Below are 25,080 nucleotides of genomic sequence, written 5' to 3'. Positions count from 1 at the left end.
CAGTACTTGGCACACAGCAAAAGTAAAGCAACTAAAATGGTTTCACTGCCCAGATGACATCAATGTATAGACTTTTTTTTTTCCATTAACACAGCTTCTGAATTTTACTGCAAATAAAATAATATTCAGATCTTCAGCTTTGGTCTGCAAGCTGATAATTCCTTTGTCTGATGCCTTATTTCTTGGATTTTAGCATTAAAAGTAGTCTACATTTTTTACACTATACACAGGTGATACTTCTTAAAGTGGTCAGAAGACACCAGGACTCAAAAACAGCCAGAAGAAGAATGAAAAATACTTCCAGTGCTGTTAGGGAAAGAGCAGGGGACTCATAGGCATTTCATAAACGTCCCACTTGCTTTCTGGCTGTGACTTTTTTACTGTCCAAGTAAGCTCTTTGTAGTCATCTCTCTCAAATGTTAAGTACAACAGTGGAGGAGCCAGAATAGTTTTAAACATTTGTATTTCAGTAATTATGCATTGAGTGAGCTGTAGTGTGAAAGCACTACTCAGGGTATAGCAACTTCACAGAGCATTTCTTCTTTCCAATACAATTATTGTGCTGATAATATGAATTTGAACAAGCATGAAGGTATAAGCACACACGTGACAGTGTGTATGCATTTGTATGTATTTATAGACATGCAAGGGCACATACTGGCAGAAGACAAAGACAACCTGCCCTTGTTTGATGTGGATATCTGTGACAGCTTTGTGAAGCTCCCATGGTTTGGATGGCTTTTGCTTTTGCTGCCCTTGTACCAAATTGCACACTTGCCAGGCCTACATTCAAAGAGAGTGGCTCTCTGTGCCACAAAGCCACCTGCTAGTTTTCTGTCCCTATTTTCCTCCTGCTTGCTTTCTTTTGCCATGAGCCTGACCTCTCCTTAATATATGGTTTGTAGTTTATTTAGTTATTCATTTGGCCAGATTATTTAGACTTGGTTGCTGATTCACCTGGTGTCAATATACATGGAATAGGCTGACTTCTGTATCTCAGGAAAGATTTTGCTGTATCCGTATCCAAACTGAGCTTCAGCTTGCAATGTGCATGAATTCCAGGCTCCCAATTAGTATTTTACAGTATCAGACTGAAATGATTTTTTCCTCTGGGTCTCTAATATCGAAGAGGCGTGTTTCGTCAAAACCTGGAAGGTTTTTCCACATCATCTACTGTGGTTGCTACTAGAGTATATGTCAACAGCAAACCCCTTGCTCTTTCCTCAAAAGATGTCCGAAATGGTACTTCTGGCACTTTATTTTCTTGTGAAGGGTTAAATAATAGCAGTAATAGAGATGGCTAGTAATATACCTCAGTTTGCTGCCTCTCCTCTCCTTTCTGGGAGGCGGGCTGGAGAGTTTAACCTGGAGTGCCTTGGTGCTAGCTGAGAGGTGACGGACAGCCCAGCAATAAACCGTATTTCTTCCATAGCAGCCGGGTCAAAGTTCAGCTACATGCAAGTATTACAAAAAGCTCAGGAGTTGGAAGGCTTTAATTAAAACACACTTCAGATGTGCTCGTTTGCCAACTTGGTGGAATGCTTTCTGCAGCTCCCAGTCCTGGAGGAACAGTCTTGATCAAAGTGAGTAACTAATGGGATTTCCGGCTAGATCAGTACAATATAAATCACCAGAAGGAAAGTGTCATTATTTATTTATTTTCCTGTTTCTTGAGGCTTGATAATTTTTAAGAATACAGGGTCTGATCAAAAGGCCCTGCACGAATCAATGCAGGACACCCACTGGTTATGGCGGCACTAGGCAAGGGTTTTTCTGCTGCAATGCAGCATGTTGGGGCAATGCATTGCTCTTTGCCGAGAGGCACCGAGTGCACTGGCCTGATCCTGCAGGCTCTTTGGCTTGGGTGAGCCTTGGAGAAAACACTGCTATGTGGGAATTAATGGAAACAATTGCAAACTCTGTTAAGCATTTGGCAAAATCCACTCTGTGGGTTTTGGCCAGGGGTCATGGGCAAGTCAAGTGGTAGAAGGGGCCTTGACTTTCAAACCTTTATCTCTGCACAGACTTTGGCAGGGAAAGATTAAAATGCCTTAAGAGCAAATATGCAGAATTGGATGGAAAATGCCAGTGGAGGGCACCAGCACCTGCTTTCAGCCTTCCCTTGAATACACATCAAAATTGCCTTCGGTGCTTCTGCATCCTGCTGTGCAAAACTTGTGCATCTTTGCACTGGGCCTCTAAATGAGATGAAAGAAAGCAATGCGTAATTGGGTAGAAGCAGAAACATGGACTTGCTCTCTCCTTTTGTTTGCAAGGACCCAGTGTGTAACTTCTTCATAGCTTCTTCTCAGCTTTCTGCAATCTGCCTCTATCTCTAAAGAGAGAAAGTCATGCTCAGCCAAGTAGATTATTAATTGCTCTGTCTCCTGAGTTGTCTTTCACACAGTTCAGCATATTGGCATATTACAGGGGACTGAGCTGCACCACACCATTATTCTGTTATCTCGAGGGCTCTCTCTTCCCAGTGATGGGTTACTGCCTTGGATCATTAAACCACACAGCTCTGTGGTTCTGCCTTGTTCTCATGAGGGTTGTTCTGCTTTATTCTACTGAAGGGTGTCACCAAGGGCACAAAATCACCTACTGACCTTGCTAGAGACTTATGGCATGAGCCTCTAAATGCCTGGCCTTGCAAGGACAGTTTCTACACAGAGGTGCTCTCAACCAGTTCAGTAAACTGGAATACTGTTGCTGCAGAAATGACCAGGTTATTTAATTTATTGTACAATTCTCCATACCAGGTGTGACTCAGTCCCTGAAAGGAGATGGAAAGGAGCTGGAGGATGACTGGGCAAGGATGCACATGAGGGCACAGACCCATCTCCACCTTTTCAAAAAATGCAAACAGGAACTAGCAAGGCTGGATGTGCATGAAGGACAAAACACCTGTGCTTTCCACAGAAATAATACACCAAATCCTCTGCTACCTGTTGTCTGAGGCCAGAGGCAGATACCCTTGCAAGGTTTTGAGTGCTATTTGCAACCCCTGCAGAACATCTATATAAAACATACAAATCACCTTAAAGTGGTCAGGGAGTTGATAAGTACTGCTTGTGCTCAAATAACAATTGTGCATCTCTCATGGCCCCACACTGTTCTTGTATCTTCTGATATTTGTCAATGAATGATGACTGCTATTTTAATTCAGCTTCTACGGTGTCTAGTTCTTCATTTAGGACAAAATGTGAAAGGGAAATACGTGGTCATTATGCAAATGAATGCAGTAAATAAATACAAGTTGGCTCAGCTTTCTTGCATCCAGATTTGATAGATACAGCATCATTGGAAGGTGTGCCTAGTGTTAGTAAGTTGCTATTTCATTGCCTACAACTTAGGCGCTGCCTTTCATCAGGGAATTTTTTTGGGCAACTGGTTCAGTGGTGGGGAAATTGAGGCATGGAGGTATGGTGTGACCAGCTAGTGGGTGCACACGAGGGCTGGGACTCTTCTTGCTGCTCCCCTGCCTCTGCTGAGCCCTTCCTTTAGGGCTGGAACCCTATACTGCAGTGGAGATGTTTCCTAACCTGTTTGCCATACTGACTAAGGGCAGATAAGAAAGGCTGATCAGAGTCCACTGGAGATGGGTTCATGGGTGGGTTGCTGCGTTTGGGGCTTGGGTTTTCTTTTTCTGAATTGGTTTCAGTATTACTGTGGTTTTAATCAACATGGGTTCATGAAAGGCAGGTCCTGCTGAACTAACCTGATCACCTTCTATGACAAGGTGATCCTCTTACTGGGTGAGGGAAGGATTGTGGATGAAGTCTTCTTGGACTTCAGTAAAGCCTTTGACACAGTCTCTCACAGCATTCTGCTTGAGAAACTGTCAGCCTCTGGCCTGGACAGGTGCACACTCTCCTGGGTGGAAAACTGGTTGGATGGCCGGGCCCAGAGAGTGGTGGGAAATGGAGTTAAATCCAGCTGGGGGCCGGTCAAAAATGGTGTCCCCGAGGGCTTGGTGCTGGGTCCAGCCCTGTTCAATGTCTTTATCAATGACCTGGATGAAGGCATTGAGTGCACCCTTAGTAATTTTGCAGATGACACTAAGCTGGGTGGAAGTGTTGATCTGCTGGAGGGTAGGGAGGCTCTGCAAAGGGATCTGAACAGGCTGGACCGCTGGGCTGAGTCCAGTGGCATGAGGTTTAACAAGGCCAAATGCCAGGTCCTGCGCTTGGAGCACAACAACCCTGTGCAGTGCTACAGACTAGGAGAAGTCTGTCTAGAAAGCTGCCTGGAGGAGAAGGACCTTTGGGTGTTGATTGACAGCGACTGAACATGAGCCAGCAGTGTGCCCAGGTGGCCAAGAAGGCCAATGGCATCTTGGCTTGTATCAGAAACAGTGGGACCAGCAGGTCCAGGGAGGTTATTCTCCCTCTGTACTCGGCACCGGTGAGACCGCTCCTCGAATCCTGTGTTCATTTCTGTGCCCCTCACCACAAGAAGGATGTTGAGGCTCTGGAGCGAGTCCAGAGAAGAGCAATGAAGCTGGATAAGGGGCTGGAGAACAAGTCTTACGAGGAGGGGCTAAGGGAGCTGGGGTTGTTTAGCCTTGAGAAGAGAAGGCTGAGGGGAGACCTCATTGCTCTCTACAACTACCTGAAAGGAGGTTGTAGAGAGGAAGGAGATGGCCTCTTCTTCCAAGTGACCGGGGACAGGGCAAGAAGGAATGGCCTCAAGCTACACCAAGGGAGGTTCAGACTAGATATCAGAAAGAAATTTTTCATGGAAAGGATTATTGGGCACTGGCACAGGCTGCCCAGGGAGGTGATTGAATCACCATCCCTGGAGGTGTTTAAAAGATGGGTAGATGAGGTGTTCAGGGCCATGGTTTAGTGTTTGATAGGAATGGTTGGACTCGATGATCCTGGAGGTCTTTTCCAACCTGGTAACTCTATGATTCTGTGATAGGAGAACATTTGCCTACGAGTTGGGGGGGGAGCTGCCTCCCAGCCAGAGGCAGCAGTTGTGTCACGCTGTCCTCCCATGGGATGGTGTGCTCTGGGGTCACACAGCCCCCTGGTCTCTGATCCCCATGGCTGAACCCCTGGCAGGTGCCCAAGGGGCTGAACCAGTGGTTTGATGAGAGATTATAGAAATATCTGAAGTATAGGGCTGTCAGGTCTCTTGCCTATGTGTGTCCTGCTGTAGCTACTCCTGTAGCTACCTCAAAGAAGTAAGATTTGTTTCTGGGGAGGGTACACATGAGTTTCCTAAACCATTGGACCATGGAAGGTCTACACCCTTTTCCATAGCAGGAGAGATTTGGTACCACATCCAGAGCAGTGTTCCAGCCCATGGAGCAGCCACCTTCTCCCTTTGCCAGGGATGCCTTGAGTCAGACATTTTTATAGCTGCTGTTTGGCTGAATCCAGGAGTGTTTTCCTCTCCAAGAGAAGCAACAGCTATTTCTCACAGACCAAATGAAGCCACCTGTTGAGCTAACTGGGCTTTGCTTGGTACCCAGACAGCTGTATACAATATTTAGGGCCCAAAGGAGTCTTTGAACTACCATTGAGTTTCATTGTTAATGTCTCAGTCATTTACCCTGAATGGAAGAGGGTATTTTTTTCCCCTTGAAGGCATGAATAAACCCTCTGGGTTGCAGGAAATACTCCCTCTTAAAAGAGAGTTAAAAGGGCTGTCTTTTAATATAAGATGGGAGGAGGCAAGAAAAGGGAAACCTGCAGAGCCGTACCTAGGACTGGTCCAGCTCTTCTCTAAAGCACTGGATTTTGATCAGTGATTAGAAACAGAATAATCAGATGAAAAGAAAGGAGCTGATGAGAGGGTGATACATTTGTCGGACAAAGTGAGGGAGTGGCAAAGGAAAAGCTCATAATATGGGTGACTTTAATTATCTGGAAGGTGGGAAGATTGACTTCCCCATCCTGAGTGGAGTGTGTGAGAAGATACACTGTGTTGTAAATATTGTATATACAAGTCTATATTTTATCAGAGGTTGAAGATGTTAGTAGTTACTTGGAAGAAAAAAGGCGCAGTTGCTGGCAGTATTTATGAGAGCTTTAATTACATTTCACAGACTGAGTTCCAATTACAAAGTGGGGTGGAGGAGGAAAGATGTTAAGAGCATGGTGATAAATCTATGGCTAAGGATAATGGTAAACAAGGTGGCTGTATATCATGGCATCATTTACACACTTCTATTTTTAGGTGTTTATTTCAACTTCCCTTTCCTCCCATCACAAGCAAAATGCTCATAAAGGGGTCAAACACAGACCTTCATTACTCATCTTCCAAGACAGAAGGCAAAGATCATTTGCAATTGCTGCCGTACAAGGCTTTTTTTTTTTTTTTTTTTTGCCAAATCATTAACTGTGTCATAAAACAGCACTCCTGAAAAAGCAGACAGAGACAGATTGCAACTTTTGTCTCTGCACTCACATGAACAGCGGAAAAATATGCTAGCATTAGTGCATCCTTTCATGTTGTGTTTAATTCTGCAGGTTCCTACGCTCAGAATCATAGAATGGTTTAGCTTGAGGTCTCATTATCCTTCTGAGAATCTTACCTAACCAGCCTCTTACCCAGATGACCGTGATGTCTATTTATTTTAATATTAAGAGGTAACACCCAGAGAGATGTATAAATTGCTCTGCACTGGTTTAATTCTCTTCCCACTGTAGTGAACCAGGGACTTTGCCATTTACTTCACTGCAAGTACAGTACCTGATATCTGAGTGGCTTTGGCACAACCCTCATTACATCCCTTTCATGTGCCTGGGAAAGAAGCTTTTCTCTACTCTTTACTTGTAGTGTAAGCTGCTTGTCAGTATCTCTGCAGGTGATGCAGGTAAGGTACATGTTTTGTCTAATGACATCGGCGTTAGGCACGGGGAGTACCTTGGATCTTGCGGTATTGTTAATTAAAGTAAAGGTAAGTCTGCAAACAGTTTATGACAAACATTGAAATTCTGACTAGAGAATAACAGGAATTAGCTAGTGAGGTTGCTTTCATTTCAGATAACATCATTACTCCCACTGATTAATAAAAGGAATAACAACATTTCTTAATAGAGGTGAAATGACTGCAGTGAAGCCCTGGCAGATCTTCAGCAAATGGGAAATTTTGGTCTTCTGTAATTCCATGATCACATTTGGAAAGTTAAAATGGATCAAAGGAGAAAACTCCTTTTTCTTTGGAGATGTGCAAAACAAAATCCTTGTTTATTTAAAAGAAGCTATGTTAGGAGCAAAGTATGATGTAGTATAATTGCAAAATTCTTGTTTGGTAATTAGTATCTTGCAGCCATCTTAACGCTATTAAAAAGCAGTCATAATTGTGCATAGGATGCATATATTTATCATGGGAGCTAGCACTTCATACCATTAGGAAGTATCTGCAGCTTTGCTGTATGCTTTGCATAGATTAATCTAATTTAGGAGACTTAAGAACCTGTCAGAGAAATGCTCCCATCATCCAACCTGGTTGTACTGTCATGTGGTAGGAGAGTGCTTGGAGAGGAACTAGATGTTTTCCATAGCCCTGCTACAATAATGTTGCAGACCCCTGACATTCTTACATTTCCAGAGGTTTCGCTGTTGCTGGCTGCATTATTCACCACTGCCTGTTTTATGTGCACACATAAAAGAGAGAAAAATTGCTGAGGGCCAGAAGGGAGTTGTGTTCATCTCCATTTGAGCTCTGTTGCACAGGGTATTTCTGTGTGCCAGCATTGGAGAAGAGAAACCTGGACTCCTGGGAGCTGCTAGGAAGAGGTTTGTCTATGAAATAACCTCAGCCACGTGTCATAGACTCAGGGTTCTACAGCCTTACATGAAAAAAATTCTTGTTGAGGATTAAACCTGTTCTCTTGTCAGCAGAAGTAGCTTATTGCAGAAATAAGTGAGACTAGGAGTGGTGGCTCGGAATAAGACAGGAACAACCAGACAGGGGAAGAGGATTTTCAATAAAAAATCATCATTAGCAGCTCAGCACTCAGGGCTTTTTAATTAAATGTGTTTGGGAAGGGATGGACAAGGATCATTAAGAGAGAGGTTGTTTCAGCTGTAAGCCTATATCTACTGCCAAGGATGAGGTTGTATGTGCCTCAGTGGAACATGTTAACTGTGAACCTTGCAGTGCTTTGCTCATGATGTGAACATCCCTCCCACACGTTTTGCAGGCTGTGAGAGAGAGTGAAGTGATTTTTCCTGAGATCACCCAAGAGTTCAGCAATGGGGCTGGGAAGAGACCAAAAGTCACCAGGGTCTGGTGACACTGTGCTTCACGTAAGTCAAGGTTGAGCCATGAAATTAACTTAGTTTATTTGTGTCCTCCCCTTCTTCCCCATGTTTCCTGGCTACTTTTTATTGCTCTGCACAGGAATACAGGTTTAGGTATTGAATCTTAGCATACATCTCAATCCTTCCTGTTGAGGACTGCTGAACAGTACAAGACCATGGATAGGATCTCTTCCAAATTGGAAGAGTAAGTTTTTCCAGTGTTAATGTGCTGCTGACTGTAGGTCCAAGTGGTCTTCTGTATCATTCATTGCTTCAGCTATTTCATTACCTGGAGGGATATATTGTTTCCCCTTCCCTTAAATTTTTGTCTTAGTTGTATGGAAGCTACTTCTGATGAAGTTGGTGAATGCAGACAAGTGCAAGATATGGCCTGACATCACTAGTAGATTTGATCTTCCCACTTTTTCCCTCCAGATGTCTTCACAGCTGCTGCTTGTGTTTCCGCTTGGGCTCTAGAAATTTTGGCTCAAAATATAATTTTTTCCCCAGCGTACTGAGAATGCAATATTCTCTGGTGCATGAAAGTATAAACATTTTGATTTTCTTTCTTTTAACAATGCAGTGTCTTGCAAAACTGCTTTTCCCCTCTACAATTTTCTGAAAATCCCTTTGCCCGGGTCATTTAGTATATAGTTGTAGCGTATGATTTGACATGCCTTACTGAGGAAAAGATGAAGCAGAGAGTATCAGGTTTATTATTGGGTCAGTGACTGAGATATTTTTTGAGTTCCCAGAGCTTTATCATAGTGACCATCCTGGTTCTTGTCAGTGAAGAGATGATCTCAAGAATTAAATCACTGAGATTATAATATACTGCTGTGTTAGACAAGATTCATGGTTGAGAGAGGATATGGCATTTAATGGCCCTTTTAAATATCACATCCAAGCTTTAAAGGCCATAGTCTCAGAATAAACAAAAGAGAACACAGCTAGCTCCAGCACCTTTAAAATGAGCAGTGCCCCAGTGGTGCCAGTGGGAACTTGTGGTCCATATTTATGCAGCAGTTACAAGACCAAGTGACTACTGGTAACCATGCAAGGATGATAGCGTATTTTTCTCGAGATACAAGGTAAAATGTGCCGATGTGGTCAGAGTGCCTTTCATGTAGCAGAAGAAATAAGTAAGTAATATGAATATCTTATAAAAGGAATGCACAAGAAGTTAGAGAGGCATTAATGGCTTGAGTGATTTTGGTTGGAGCACAATAAATAAAGTGATTGTGTACTGCATGACATATATGTCTCTGTAAGCAGTTGCTTGACAGCTGTACCACTGGATGGAATTCTGATTTTTCTTTTTCCTTAGCTATCTAACATTTTGAATGGATGGTAACACTGAGAAAAATGTATTTCCACTTTTCTCAGATGCATTCATCACTGATAGAAAAAGGCCTATGGGAGGGTAAACCACAGAGCTGAATTCTGTACACTGGAGTGCTAAATAGTATAAAAATGCTTGTGGACAGTTCACACCGATTAGATGTGGTAGTTCAGTATCTGCAGGCTTTTTAAAATCAGGATGGCTTTATAAATTTTATAGACTGATAGATGTTACCAAATTGCTTGGAAATTCACTGACAATCTTCAAGGGACATTCAGCTTTAAAAAGCGTGCTCGAAGACTGCATCCTTACCTAAGTATTTTCTTGATTTTTTTTTTCTTTTATGACTCACAGAAGTGTGTAATTTTATTATATATTTTTTGTCTTCAGTACTAATTTCTAAAACAAAGTTCAGTTATCTCTTAAAGTGTTCTTTTATTTTTTTAACTAAGCTTACCTCTTTTTCAAATTGTGCTTTTCCTTTACACAAGCAGACATCACTATTAAATATAAGTGTAGTTTTGGTAATTAAGGACACAGGGCAAGATAGACGGTACTCCAGCAAGTCACTGTGTGGTGAAGATTGGTATCAATAATGATCTGGTGGATCATTATAGGTTTAAAGGAAGATAAAAACTCAGTGATGTTTTGTGAGAGGGCTAAACGTTCTCTTCTTTAAAAATCATATTACCCTAGTATCTAGGGATATTGATACAAAAATCAGTCATCTTGGTTTACTCGCTGCCTATATGTTTATGAATTTAAGTTAAATGGGAATAAACCACATTCTGATTGAGTCCAGAGTATTTGTACTGACTTTTAATGAAACCATTTTAAATATTGCTCTTTTTGTTAAGCCTACTTAACTGTGTGTAGCTTTCTTGGAGAACTTCTCAGGTTTTTTTTTGCAGGGCAGTCTAGCAACATTTAAATACTTAACTGTAACTGAATCCTGATACAAACCCAAGTCTTTGTTGTTCTTGCATTCACTGCAGTGACCTTGGTAACGCAAATGCATCACCTTTGTTACTCCTTGGAAGGCGATCCTGTAAAAATGGGATCAATTACATGCATTGATAGGATCCTGTTTTCAATATTACTGAATTAAAAACAATTAGAGCTAGTTAATGGGCTTTCCCCTCGTGTAGAAGGTGAGCAGAGTAGGCAAAGAAGAACAAAAGCTGAATTGTTTTACGTAATCACTGTTTTGTTTCTGCCATAGATTACGGACAATCAATTATGATGTCAGAAGGCTAATATACTCCAGAATCTATGTCTAGTTATTTAATCATCCTACATGATGTGTAGCATTCATCATACACATTTTTAATGCCACTTACTGTTATCATCTCACAGTTATGCAGAACACATTTAAGGAAAGAAAAGTTACCCTGATAGGCAGAGTCCTGGAGAATAGAATAGCAAAGAAACCAGTAGGGTTCAATTTCTGCCACTTCAGTCTAAGCAGTTTGAGCCCTGGCCCCATACAGCCAAAATGTTCTACATGTCTGATCTTGAGATGACAGCCTTGTGGATGTCTCAAGTCATCATCTGAAGGAAAATCTTGATGAACTCTCACTTGTACTAGATGGGTAGCCTTCCGTGGTCCTGTAAACTGTTTGTTTGGTTTTTTTTTTACAAGTATGCAAGCTCTATTAGCCACTCAATCCTGTCACCTGCTTTATTTGGACTACTTCCAGCCATCTTCAAGGTGCAATTTCAGGCAGCCACTGGATGAGGTGATCACTTGCAGCCTGAAGGTTGGTCAAGGGAGAGTCATAAGCGTGCCAGGTAATACCAAACAGGGAGCTGTTCTAGGTATTGCATGTATGGAGACATGCATATACATATTTTATTTCCTCACTAAACTCTTTGGTGGTCTTGTCCACACACTGAATAAAGATGACGGTAAGGGAGTTGGAAGGAATGTAGCACTTGCTTAGGTCTTTCCAAGACATCCCCTGCTCCCAACTGGAGAAGAGAGAAAATCCTCTGAAGGTTGAGTTGCCAGTGACTGATCATGTTGAAATCCCCAGTTCTCTTCTAGTAGTTAAAAAGCTGAGAGGTGAGTGATCAGTATAAGTAAAACTTGCCCAAACCAGACCCGTAGCACTGTTATAGTGACTGTGAACCAAAAGAGGAATCTGGATGCAGTGAGACTTGTCTTACCTCCATCTTTCTATAATGATATCTTGGGAATGCTGGATGAGAAGATGCCACCAAAGCCTCAAGATCTATTTGAAAGTGCAGTTTCACAGGTGCTTACTTTGAAGCAGTAAGTTGCTTGATTCCTGTAAGCCTCTTCCTAGCCATATCCAAGAATAGTGAAGCCACTGTTTTTGTTTCATAGCTAGGAGGTGGATGGATCTAAAATGTGACTTTGTGGCATATTTTTTTTATGCTAATGCTTTAGAGAGCAGCACTATTGGAAAAGCAAGCCAAAAATGCAGGAAATTTCTGCTCTACTATCTTATGTGTGTAAGTCTTGCCTGATTTTTTTATCAGTCATACCCACAAAGTAGTAAAAAATGCCATTGCAGAAGTGCCAGCCACCAACCAGTGTAGATTGTATTAAGCAGTGTGTTGCAGACAAAAATCTGTTTGACCGCAGTTCTTATGCTGAGGAGAATCATCAGACGTGTCTATTTATGCATCACATGTTGCAGGTACAATTTAAAACACCTGAAAATCTCTGTTGGGGCCATTTAGCTTCTGGATGGCAATCCCACCCTCAGACGTTTGGGCTATTTTCCTATTCCCATAGCATTGCCCTGACCTCCAAAGCCCGTGGTGACACAGCCACGAGCAAGGGCTTAGAACACACCCTGTCAGCGGTAGAGGGGAAAAATTGGACGAGAGTCCTTGTACAGTTTGTAAATTGCCTTTTCATATCAGAAGTGTTCTGAGTTTTTCTCTAAATCCTTTTCAACATCTTCAGAAACCAACTGGACCGGAAAAGCCTGCCATATTTTCGTCAGAAGAGTCTGTATTTACTTACTGCAGGAAGGTAATGTCCCTGCAGGGCAGGAGAGTCAAGAGCCATGCTTTCATGTGCAGCTGCATTTGTTCCATTCAAAACATTCGTGTTCATCCTGGGCTTTGTGTTTCGCTGTTGTGATTTCTGCAGTTTCACCTCAGCAAAGCAATTTTACGTGGTGCTCATCTTTAAGCACACAACTAGTGCCTTTGCTTGGAAACAGAAGTTGGAGAGAATTATTAAATTATGAAAATAAGCCTTTACCACAAATTTCCCCATCGTTTTTGGTTTTGTCACTCCTATAGGGTCTTTGTTCCATGTTTGAGCTTAGCATAGTGTCACCAAGCTGCTTATGATTTAAACAGAAGAAGCTGGCTGCCAAGAATAATGCTTGCAGGTATTCTTTCTTTTCTTTATTTGCCTTACAGCAGTGCCTGCAGGCCAAAGAAAGGGTTGTGCTGGCAGCATCTGAATAGTTAGTTCCTGCCCCTCAAGTCAGAATAGATAAAGGAATTATAATTATCTTCATTGCACAGATAACAGCAGGGAAAGATGAAGTGACTTGCCCATGGTTATGCTATGAATCTCTGGCAGAGACAGGAAGCAAAGTATTATTTCCTCTGGTCTGATGCTTTTATCCCAGTGGCATCCTTTCAAGTGACTAGCTGCTTTCAACAATTCAGATTTTTCCTTAACGTCTCCTGGTACAAACATGCAGGCTGGTAAATGGCATGAAATGTATGTCTCCAAGATCTCTGCCTTTCAAGATGTCTTTTATTTTTATCACTCAGCTTATGATGCCCAGCTGCCTTTGCAGAGTGTGTGTCTGGAAGGATCTCAGGTGCTCATCTAACCTGCTTTAAAGCCTACAAAGTCACAGATGCCACGGGTTCACTGGGTGATTTTTCCTAGTGCTTCGTTATTATTGTCCTTAGAAAGCTGTTCCTAAATTTAATTCTGTGGTTGTGTTGCTTCAGAGGCAGCAGTCTTTTACTTATTTGGAGACTTACGTTCTCTTTCAGTCTCTTTTTCCCTGGGACTGAACAGTTTGCTTCTTTCAGTCTTTGTTCTTAACTTTCTCAACTTTTGCTTGTTCTCGAATTCCCTGCTCTGTCAAAATGTACTGGGTTTTTTTTCCAGTATTTGAAATAGAGCACAGTACGGAGCTACCAGCTTGTTTGAGCCCTCTTCTCCCTAAGGACCTGATATATCACTTCTCTACCTCCTGAGAAGCCCCGTGTTGAAGCTGTGGCTCTTCTTTCTTTCTATCCAGAGAGGCATTTGCACACTCTGATGTTTCTCACTGCAAATTTTACCCCTTAGGAAGCTGAAGGTACCCAAATTTCCCTTGGTAGTATCAAAAGATGCTTTCCTGGTGACTTTGATCTGTGCCAGATTTTCTAGTTATCTTCATTTTGATGCTTAGAACTTGAGATTCTAGGGCAAATGATACTCGTGGTCACACTTAAATGCCAAAAAAAAAATGGGCAGAATATCTGGGCTGGCGGTAAGGATGAGATCTGTTAGATTTTGTCTCTGTTGTTCTGCCATTTCCCTTAAAAACAATGAAAGCCTAGGCAACGTTTACCCTGATCCAGAGATGCCATTGTTAGTCTGAAATCAAGAACAGAGTGGGAGTGTGTTTATGGATCACAAGTATGTATAACCATAAGTATATAAACATTTCTTTTTCGGGTCTGGTCACTTTGAGGTTTTACTACCCTAGGTTTTTGTTCTAATATAACTGATTTGATTGGTTTAATTTTTTTTAAAAAAGCATTTTATTTTATTCCTTCTGGTCTTCATTGGGGAACTTGCTTACAGAAAAGATCCGAAGCATGGTTCTGCAAAGCTGTAGCCAGCTCAGGGTCCTTCCAAATGTGCTAGGCTTGTGCTTTTCTCCCAGTTCTGAACAAGACGTGAGAGAAGAACAGTGATAGTAGGAGAGACCAAGTACCATAGGAAAAGCCAAACTAACTACCACAGGAATTAAGGATTTTGTCCATTCTTCCATCTGACCTGCTGCACCTCTTCAGTAGCTGTTCTTCAAGTGGAAACATAAGGAATTTATTTGGCTGCCTCTGGTTTCAATGCAGTCTTTAGTAATCTGGCTTTAATACTAGAATTCATTGGCAAGACAGATTGGTATATCATACAGAGTGACAGCCTTGGCAGAGAATGAAATTTCCCTCACAGTTTAAGAACAGTATCTGAATTTACCGGGGTTAGAGTTTGATAGCAGCTGGAAGAAGGATGCAACAAGTCTTGTATGAAGAAAGGAGCCAGTCTAGGAATTAAGGTGAGTTACGGTAGAGAGCAGGAACATGAACATTTTATGCGTTTTATTCAGTAGTTATGGTTTTGTTTTTAATGGTGTATGGATTTTAAAAGGAAGCTTTTGCTTAAATGCAAATAAGATATTAGGTTACTAATGATAGGTGAGGCTCTGGTTAAGTGTGCTGGAAGCTAACCTGATAAATATACTCAATAATGAGGCTTCTTCTGGAAAATGCTGAGCCCTGTGGCTATGATCCAGCAAAATGCTGACAATAGTGGTAGTACTCACATGCTTGAAGTTAAGCGTTTTCCCAAAGCACTTTGATGGATCAGAGCTGGAGTCCTTATCACCTTGGTAGGAGTGAATTTATAATAAGAGTCTTACGAGTCAATAGCATTTATTCTTAGGCTTCGCAACTAAACCACTAATGGAATGTAGGGAAATTACAGTATTTCTATGGTGTAAAGGAATCTGCCTCTGGTTTTAACCACAAACTGTTCCTCAGCCTTAGTATCTTGATTTCCAGAGGCCCTGGAAAATACAAAAACCGGCATTACAATTCCATGTGGATCTGTGCCCTATAGAAAGACATTCCTTTGTGCTTCCCTTTGTGCTTCCATTCTGTCCTCTGACAGCCCTTTGTCTCAGGTACACCTCAGCCCTAGGGCAAGTGCCTCCTAGGTACAGCAGAGAGGTCTCCCTGAGCCCAGGCAAACTGTGGTGACCTAATGTTTCCTTCTCCCTTTCCAGGATCAGGACAAACTACAGTCCAACAGGAACTGTCTGTGAAGAATTCAGGGCTGACGCTGCCTTAAGTACAAATGAATGTATGTTAGCCCTGGCAACTGAAAATGAGTTTCCCAAGATAAATTATAGTCATGGCCTGTCTTGCCAATTTTTTAAGTTTTCTTTTTTATAACTTTATGAAGGGGATTTTGTACTATCGTGCCTGTGACTCTGTCTATGGAGTGCCTGCAAGATACAAGCGAGTATTTGCAAGCATTCCAGTTTCAAGGGCTAAAAATTACCTTGATTGGTGTTAGGGAGCATGGTGCCCTCAGTAGCCTTTGTTATATAGGCAGTCCTTAGAATTCTTATATACAGATGTTCCTGTTAAGGTGTTGAATCTATTTGTTGAGTGAACAAGCTGGAGGTAATACTTCCCCTCCCTCAAGACGAGCGTGATGAGTATTTTACAGTTGTCTGTTATGACACCTTGAAAATCACAAAAGAATTGAAAGTACCAGAGTAAAGATAATTTCTCATCAACTGAAGTGCTAGGACATTTCTCTGCATCCCAACAGTGGGCATTTCCAAAGGTGACTGTGCTAGTTAGCTCATGCTGCCTGGAGATAAACTACGGCTAATGTCATTATTGTCATTTACAACTTTTAAGATGGCTGAGATGTGTTCCTGTGTCCCCTGCAATTTTCTCTTGTGATATCTGGTCATGTTTTCCTAAAGGCCCATGTCTGCAAGTTATGTGAATCTGAAGATTTAATAGTATGTGTCTAGCCTCTGTGATATCCAGGAGCTGAAAGCATGTCTGTATAACTCTGTAACTAGAAGGCAAATGGCAAGATTCCAATTTATTTTTTAAAATCATATGCTTTTAAGAGTCTTGCCCAGCATTATGCAGTGTTTGAAGATGGCAGTGATATATATGATAAATTCCATTTATTCTGGCTCTGTGGTATATTTCAGGAGGTTTGTGGACATGAGGAATGGCAAATTAGTCTTGCCCTAAAGGCTTCATAGTTTAGTGCCCAGATCCTGTGATATCTTTAGGCTTTGCTAGTAATCCTGTCATGATTGCAACATATAATGGCTATTTTATGATGTAGTTTCATTACACTAAGTTCTTCAGAAGTTATTTGCTGGTTTTTTTGTAGCAAAAGCAGTTATTTATTCAAGCCTTCGTGCAGGCACCAAGAGCACATTCAGGAAGGTGTACCAGAGGTGAGATGTTGCTACACCTGCCCAAATTGCCTTCTTAAAGGTAGAGGCTTCAGTGAGCCTTAGCAATATTTTTTGCTAAGGCAAAATATTTTGTGAATGGCAAAGCTTGTGTTGGCTACATCCGCTGTCCTCCAAGGAGCATGGGTTGAGCCCTGCTTTCTTACAATTGACACCATATTTTGGTTAAGAGGAAAAGACTGCATAGCAACACTTAAAAGCTGTGTATTTTGTCATTTTTGTAATGTATGCATCAATAATCAGTAATCAGTCTTAATAACAAAGTATATTTTGTAGATACATTTTTATAGTGGAAGTTAATGTAATGAGGGTTTGAGCAGTGATTTTGAACATGTTGTAGTACTGCTTTCATGCTATTTGTTCTTTTAATATCATTTTATAGGAATGGCTGAATATCATGGGGTGTTCATCAAAAGATTTGCGACAAGAAAGAAACAGGATCAGCTGATGTTAGCTAATCACTGTTAAATAGAAGATACTTGGTTTCCTCTGTTTTTTCTCTTTGCTGTTTCTCTCCTTGGAACCTTCTCCAGGAGATGCTCAGAGAAAAGATGGCCTTGAAATACGTGGATTTAGCATGCACGCATCCATCCTTCCCTCAAGTTGTGCTAGTGCAGTGGAATTATGGCAAGAACAGGGTGTTAAGGCATGGTAAATCTTGAAGTCTTAGACCACACTGGTGTTTTGCAGTCCCAGTCTCAGACAGCTATATCTTGTGAGCTATTGCATAGATCAGAAGTAAGAGATTAATTATCTCTGTGCTAAAGCAAATTGCATGCATATTACTTTTGTTATCTCTCTAATGTGAATATGAATTGAAGATTTTTTTCTGTTTTGTATCTTCTAACCACGAGCACTTCTCCACAGTCATTCTGCTAGTAATTATAATAAATGGGTAGTTAGCACTACAGGTTAATAGTGTCCACAAAACCACAGCATCTATGCTGCTCTCTTTGCCTTTAGCAAAGGTACTTTTCTGGTATCTTAGGTCCAAGAATTAGAAGTCTAGAGAGAAATTCTGAGGAAAGCTTTATCAAAGAAAGAACAGGCTCTCCAAGAGAATTAGACAGCAATTTGCGTTTCACATTGCACAAATGTAATCCTATGTCCAGCTGGGAGGCAGCGTGATCTGGGAACACCTTGGCTCTCTGACCAGCTTGGACTTCAAGTAATTTTGTGCTGTTGGGTTCAGGGTGCTGCATTTAATCTTCTAGAGAATGAGGTGGGAACCACCTGGAAGATCAGCCCTTTTTATGTGAGATATATCTCATTGCTTGGGTTAGCCATGAACTCATGTTACAAAAATGGGACCCTGCCTTCTGTCAGGGACACTGAGTGCTTGAATTGGATTCTTCTCTCCTGTGTGACCTCTTCGTTTCAAGGCACACACCAAGATGTCTCAGGTTTTGGAGGCTTTCAAAATGGAGGTGGGTAACAGACGTTAAATGGGTCTAAGACCTGGCATTTACCTCAGATATTTATCTTGGGAGGTAGAAGATGTGAAGAAACACTATATATTCATTACCAAGGAAATCTAAAGATTGTGTTTACTCAAGAGGTACCTTGAAAAATCATTTGAAAGAAGATGATCTCCATATATGGACCATGTTTTAGGATTTGTCAAGGTGTTTGGATTTAATCCTGTGGCTGAAATTTACCCCCTTGCTCTGTTTAAGGCCTATATGTCACTGAAAACCCATGTAAGAGCTCAGGTAGAATTGAAAAGACCTTTTATTGCCTGAACTCAGTTGTATGAAGCTCTTGAAAGCACAGGCAAATTGGGGTCCAACCTCTTTGCCTAACTAGCTAGGTATGGTTTGCAACTACTTGTCCTCAAGGGACAAAGAGCTTTCAAACTCATCAGACAAACTGGGGGACACTTTGGGATATTAAAAACTGCAGCACAAAAGTCAAGTTATGACTTAAATGGTAAGTTATGACGCAGGTATAATACCTGCAGTAAAAGTACTCTTAGGGGAGCCATTGAGATTTTCTAAGAGTTTTTCATTGAGCTTTTCTAAAAGTATATTGTTTTTATACAGAAATGAAAAGAGATAATACAGTGAAGTCTTTTTTATTTTTTTCCTTATCAAAACAATCTTCCTGTTTTAACTAATGTATCTATCTTCTTCAAAATCAATCTACTCCTTGAAGCTGCCTGCAATTTCACAGGCATTTAGTGTGACTCAGTGAGTGATGCAGATCTTGCTCCAATCTCTGAAGTCATCAAAGGCCTGAGAAAAAAAATCCAATAATATCATTAATTAGAAACTGAGTAAAAAATTATGCTATACCGTGCTTTCAAAGTGGAACCAGAATTACTTGTCTTGTTACTCTTTTGATACAGTAAAAGTTACTCTTTCTTCACAGTAAAAGAAATTGCAAATGTGAAAAATGCATGAAAATCCATAGCACAGATTCCTATAAAAGGTGATACTGTCTCTATAGACATCTGTGTCATAGATATTAAAACCAGGACAGAGATGGTAGCAGCAGGATCTTCCTCTTTGATGCTTTAGTTGTCTTGAGAAAGTGATCTGAACTCCAGATATCTGGAGAGCTAAAGGAAGGAGAGGTGGCAACCCCTTTGCCTGTGTAAATCAGCATCTGTTCCTGGGCTACTCTGGGTTGCATTAAGTGAGGATCCACCCTAGCAGAGATAAAACTACATTGAAGGTCCTGCACTGGTGGCTTAGTTTTTGCACTAAGGGTAAAGGGAGCTAGGATTTTTTTTTCATTTTTTTTTTATCACAAGTGGAAAACTTCGCTGGCTGTGAGGCTAAAAGTGAGATGGGAGCCATTAGCTATTGTTTCTGCCAGAGTGAAAAATATCAAGACAAAAGTAATTGAGCTGGAGAGAGCATTAGATAGACCATAAGATGTAGAAACTGGATTATTTGTTTTATCTTGTTGCAGTGGTCATTCGCCTGATAACATTAGTTTCTCTTAAAATATAATTGACATTTTATTCTACTATGCATTGTTATATGTTAGACATTAGTGGGACACAGCAGAGTATGTTCTAAATTCTAGGCTTGTTGCCTAGATGGCCAGTTCAGTGCTAATGTCATTATGAAAGGTTACAGAGGAAGAATATCCTAGAAGTCCTCATGAAATCATCTCCTCTAGTTATTCAGATGTGACTAACGATGTATCTTCTGCAGAAACTTTTATTTATTTATTTTGTATGTCCTGTTATTCTTCTTAAGAAACAGAACAGGAAAAGGCAGAATCAGTTTTCTGTGCTTTTATTTTCTTTCTGGTTAATTTTCGTCTCAGGAACGCAGAAATGTACATTAGCAATTTCACACCTTGTTACATCTTCAGTTTGCTTTCATCACACGCATGGCTGTTTCCATGAATGGCAAACACAAACATAAATGATGTAATATTCCTCTTTGATTTTGAGTGTCTTGCTGAGAAATTAATGCATGTGTGCAGATTACTTGGAAAGAAATGTGAACAATTCATCATGTACATGCAGGGATTTGAACAAGACTTCAGCCTGCTTATGTAGGAAATATGGGACATCACAGCTTTATATATCTTGACTCTTACATGAATTCAATTTTTTACATGTTATACTCCAAATGGAAGTGCTCTGTGTCTTGGCTTCTTTCTGTTAAGAGAATGCTGCCCTTGCAGAAGCAGTGACCTTTGAAAAGCAAGTCTTGAGTAATCCTTTTATTTTCCTGAGATCATATAGCACGGTATCCAGTTGCAGGCTTTTAAGATGGAATGATTGCAGAGTTTGTTTGCTTGCCTGGGTTGGATTACATTTTGTTTGACAAAGAAAACTCTAAAATACTTATACCTTCCTTTCTCCAGTTCAGAGCATTGTAATCTCTGTGCATTGAGAATGCAGAGTAGTTGCCGTATCATCCCAGAACTGCTGGGATTTATTGAATTTAGTTAATTGGCCTTTATCTCACGGTTACACTTTAACGCTTCTTTTGAAGGAGATTCTAAAAGGATACAGTTACTCCTTTTCTAATTTACTTTGAGAGTTGGGTTACTCATTTTCTTATCTTCCCTCCCTTTCCCGATAGAGCAGAGCATTTTGCAGAGCCTCAATTGAACAGGTTAGAGACTTGCATGGTGAAAGCTTTAAGTCCGTGAAGCTGTTAACTAGCTAAGCTTTTTACACACTGCTGTTTAGAGAGAATGCTCGATTTTAGTGGAGTAGGGTGTTCAACGGGCGCTTTTGGATGGTTGCTGGTGTATTTTGTGTTCTGCCATGCTGACGTGCATGAAGGAGAGCTGAACTGCCTTGAACTCCCCAAGAAGAGATTTTTGCAGTACAGTTTAGGAGCACTTGCATTGTTCTTTTGTTTTTAAAGCAATTGTGAACTCCAGTCCTATAAACACTTCAGGAAACCTCAGTAAAGCGGATGAAGAGTCCATTATTTGATCAGGCCATCTTGACACTGAAAAATGCATTGTTTTCACCCTCCTGAGAGGTGTTTGATGTGAGGGAGGGCTGAGGTCTCCCCTTGCTGCATTTTTCAAGTTTGCTTTTGCCAATAGGAATTTTAAAAGTTGTAATACTCAGCTCTGACTTTCTCCATACTGCCACACCTCTGCTGCCAGCTGTGGAAGCCTGGGGTAGGCATTGCAAGGATTTAAGGGCATTGGAGAACAGTCCCGGGGGGCATGGGTCTCTTTTTCTGAGTATCTCCATTCTCTATATATAGCTTCCAAGTGGTTCATGATAAGAATTGATCAGTATCATTTATTTTACTAGGGCTGTAGAATCACCTGTTACTTGGCACTGCCATCCCACGGTGAAACTTGTTTTCCAGTGCCTCTGAAAACCATGTAGCTCTCTTTGCATTGCAAGGGAAGTTCATCCTATTTTAACTGAGTTCCCTACTCACTATATCTTCTCTGGGCTAACACATCTGACCATACACATGTGCACGGAACATATATCTCATATGCACAACTCAGCTTGCTGTGCACAAGCATGAAAAACACATTTGGGCACCTGAATTAATTAATGGAAAGTCCTATATCAGATTAGCAGCTTGAACTGAGGTTGTTATTGCCTTTGCATGGCCCAGAAAATTGTGGAGGGCATCAGCCAAGGGTAAGGTGATTTTTGCTGATGAAAAATTGTTAGTGATCACTGTGCAGTGCTTACATAAGTAACATGGTCATCATTCAAATCGAAGTGGTTGTTACTTGCTCAGTGGAGCAGTTGTGAGCACAGTGGTGGATGCACAGCTAAAAAGAGCAAGCGTTTTCTATGCAGCTTGGTGCCAACTCACCAGCAGAAAACAGTATGGAAATGGCCAACACCTTTCAGGATCCTCAGAGAGCTAAGTAGAGAAGAGATTACTAAACAATTGTTAGAAAAACTGGGGCTGAAAAGAGACTGAGATGCAGGAGCTTGCTTTAAAGGAGAAGGCTGGCTGCTAGCCTTCAGTTCAGGGGTAATTATGCGGAGATCTTCTCTCACTCTTTTCAGCTGAAGATCAGACCTGACAAAATTAATTTGTTTCTTGTCTTTATTTTACTTAATGGGTTGTTGTTTTTTTTATAGTATTATGATAATTAGCCAGTCATGAATATATGAGAAGTCTTTTTTTTTTGTATAGTTCCAAATACATTTTGGAAGATGTGGTCATTTGGTGATGCACTCAGTTCCCCATATAGGCACAAAGCTCTTTGCTGTGCATCTCCCCAGACCCCTATAATCCCTGCAAAGAGCTGGCCTGTCCAGAAGGAGTGTTGAAGGCCCTTGGCCACACATGGGCTCATTTTTCCATTGAAGAAGCTGCTCTTGGCCTTGTAAATTAGAGACTATGAACTTCTCTGATCCCCTTATATTTTCACTCTGTCTTGTTTCCTAATCTCTGATGTGAAATACCTGGAGCATTAGGTTGCATTGCCCATAGCAACTTCATTTAGGGAGCTGGTAGGGGTGGTAACAGCCACAACTTGAAAAGTCTCTGCAGATATTGGACTGAAAACAGTCAAGTGTGTTTCTGGTGCACATGTGCTGCAAAGGGCAGATAACCTTTTAGGGCTGCTTCTCAATATAATAAGCAAAGCTGGTATAGCTGCTTTCAGGTTGCGGCTTCCCCAAACACACTGGGAACTTCAAATTGTGATTGCCATTAAAAATTTTTACAGTTGTCATTTGCAAGGAATTAGCATCACTATGTGAGCTGTAACACCCAGTGATATTTATGGAAAGTAACTGAATTACAAAGCTTGTAATAGCCTTTGCTACCCTGTTCCTTGCTTCTGGAAGGAGGGGAATGAAAGATGCCTAGGCTTTAACTAATGCACAAGCCAAAAAATAAATAGTTAAGGACCCCGCATAATCTGAGGTCTTCTGAAAGATACGTAACTTCAAAACAACTGAAAGAAAGCAATATGTAAGCAATACATAATACTGATAATGTACCCCTTGACACATTTGAAAGGCAAGTTGTGGGGTTGATGTGTTTGAAAAGTGCTTGAAAATACAAGGCTGATGCGTAAGCTGCTGATGGGAGGTTCACGTTGTTACTTTGCTTGGATTGGGTGATGCTGGTCAGATCCTCAGCTGCTGAAAATCTGTGCAAGTTCATGTGATAAAAATGGGCAGATAACACCAAGGTGAAAACACCCTGCTGCAGTAGCTGAGGATCACCTTGCATTTGAGGATGCACTGACGAGTTTGACTTTGGTGGGGCAGACTGTCTTACTAATTATGGGCTTTGTCTGTTCTGTTTTTCTCCTGTCTTGCAGCACCTTCTCCAGTCAGTAGTGTGAAAAAAGGGAAGATAACTAAAAATAGCATCTCCCTTTCCTGGCAGGAACCAGATCGACCCAACGGCATCATCTTGGAATATGAAATCAAATATTTTGAAAAGGTGTGACGGACTGATTGCTGAGCATCCCAAGTACCTTCTCTTTACTATCTTCTGCTTTTAGTTATAATTATTTGAGTCATGGAAGGGAATGGAGTCATTTTATGCATAAATCAATGTCAGATTGATTTTGCAGTACATCATTAGGAAGACTTGAAATGAGGGTGTTGTTTTCCATTAGTGCGACACTTCTCTTGAACAAATACATTAAATCTGTGTGTCAGATTCCTCTCTGGCCTTATCACATTAAGGTAGAGACTGCTCACTTGTTAAAAATAGGAGAGGTTGGGGACTGAGCATCTGTCTCCTCCTGGAAACATCAGGCTATCCCTTGCCTTTGGTATTTCAATTTCTTACTTGATTTTGTGTCCATGGTATAAGGAGAGGGGAAAGTTTTTGTGGAGAGATTATATCTGCTTTGATGTGAAGAAGGGCATCCTGGCTTGCAATCTTGCCTTGGTTTTCCAGCACTTGCTCTCAGTCTAATGGAAAACACTCTTCCTACAAAACTTGCCACTCCTAGTCTTCATTTCAAATGGTAACTTTTTCTTTTCCTGCAAAATAATTGCAGTTTAAATGAAAATGGTATAAGTGCACTTTGTCTAAATAGCATCTTTTGAATCATGCAGCCTAGTTTCTCTGGAAATATTAGATTTCCAAAAGTCAAGTTTGCAAGAGTTGACTGAATTGCACTTTCTTGCCTTAACTGGGATTGTAAGGTATGCTTTTATCTTCTGAAACAGCCAGGCTTTCTACATAAAAACAAGAGAAAAATAATGAACAGAAAGCAAGAACTAGTATATGCTATTGCTGCAAACAGTCCAGTACTGATTCTTTTATTAACTTGTTTGAATGACTCTTGTAGTACACTAAATCCTTACCATGGAAGGACCTGGGAAGGTTAGCTTAAAGATACTTTGATAATAAGCAGGTAATGAAAGCAAAAAAATATTATGTATTTGTTCATTTTACTTTATTTTCAAAAAAAAAGGGGGGGGGGCTTAAAACATTGCATTTGTGGTTCAGAACTACTTTCAAATAGCTTCAGTAAATAGTTCTTCAAGTGCAAGTCCTTCATAGGGAGGTAGCTACAGGCAAGCTCATGCTCATTACTTATTTCTTTCGGGCTGATAGCAAAGCTTAGTGTTTTCCATAGGAAAACTCAAGTGTTTAAATATTTGCAGAAGTCAACAGTATATTGAAAACCTAACTGGGCTGATGTACAAGCAAAGATGTGACCTAATATTCACTTACTGCTTCTTAACCAGTCATTGAGCTAGATTTGGGCTGTCATCATTCATCGTTCTTATTTGTTGCTACTTTCATTTATGTTCACTTGGTTTTCATCCCCTTATAAGGATAAATTTGCAGTGTTGATTTC

At 40.9% G+C, this 25,080-nt stretch overlaps 1 protein-coding gene across 7 annotated transcripts in view; it reads left to right on the top strand.

The window, feature by feature from the left end:
- Nucleotides 1–25,080, top strand: part of EPHA5 (EPH receptor A5) — a 197,042-nt gene that overhangs the window by 117,345 nt on the left and 54,617 nt on the right. For all 7 annotated transcript variants that reach the window (XM_069855466.1, XM_069855464.1, XM_069855461.1 and 4 more), the window contains one exon: nucleotides 23,578–23,702. In XM_069855466.1, the coding sequence (XP_069711567.1) occupies nucleotides 23,578–23,702 (125 nt within the window). The remainder of the gene's footprint in view (nucleotides 1–23,577; nucleotides 23,703–25,080) is intronic.

The sequence above is a fragment of the Phaenicophaeus curvirostris genome, chromosome 4 (assembly GCF_032191515.1).
Source record: "Phaenicophaeus curvirostris isolate KB17595 chromosome 4, BPBGC_Pcur_1.0, whole genome shotgun sequence".
NCBI classification, from domain to species: domain Eukaryota; kingdom Metazoa; phylum Chordata; class Aves; order Cuculiformes; family Cuculidae; genus Phaenicophaeus; species Phaenicophaeus curvirostris.
The sequence above is the reverse complement of the archived record's forward strand: the minus strand, read 5'-3'. Positions and strand labels throughout refer to the sequence as shown.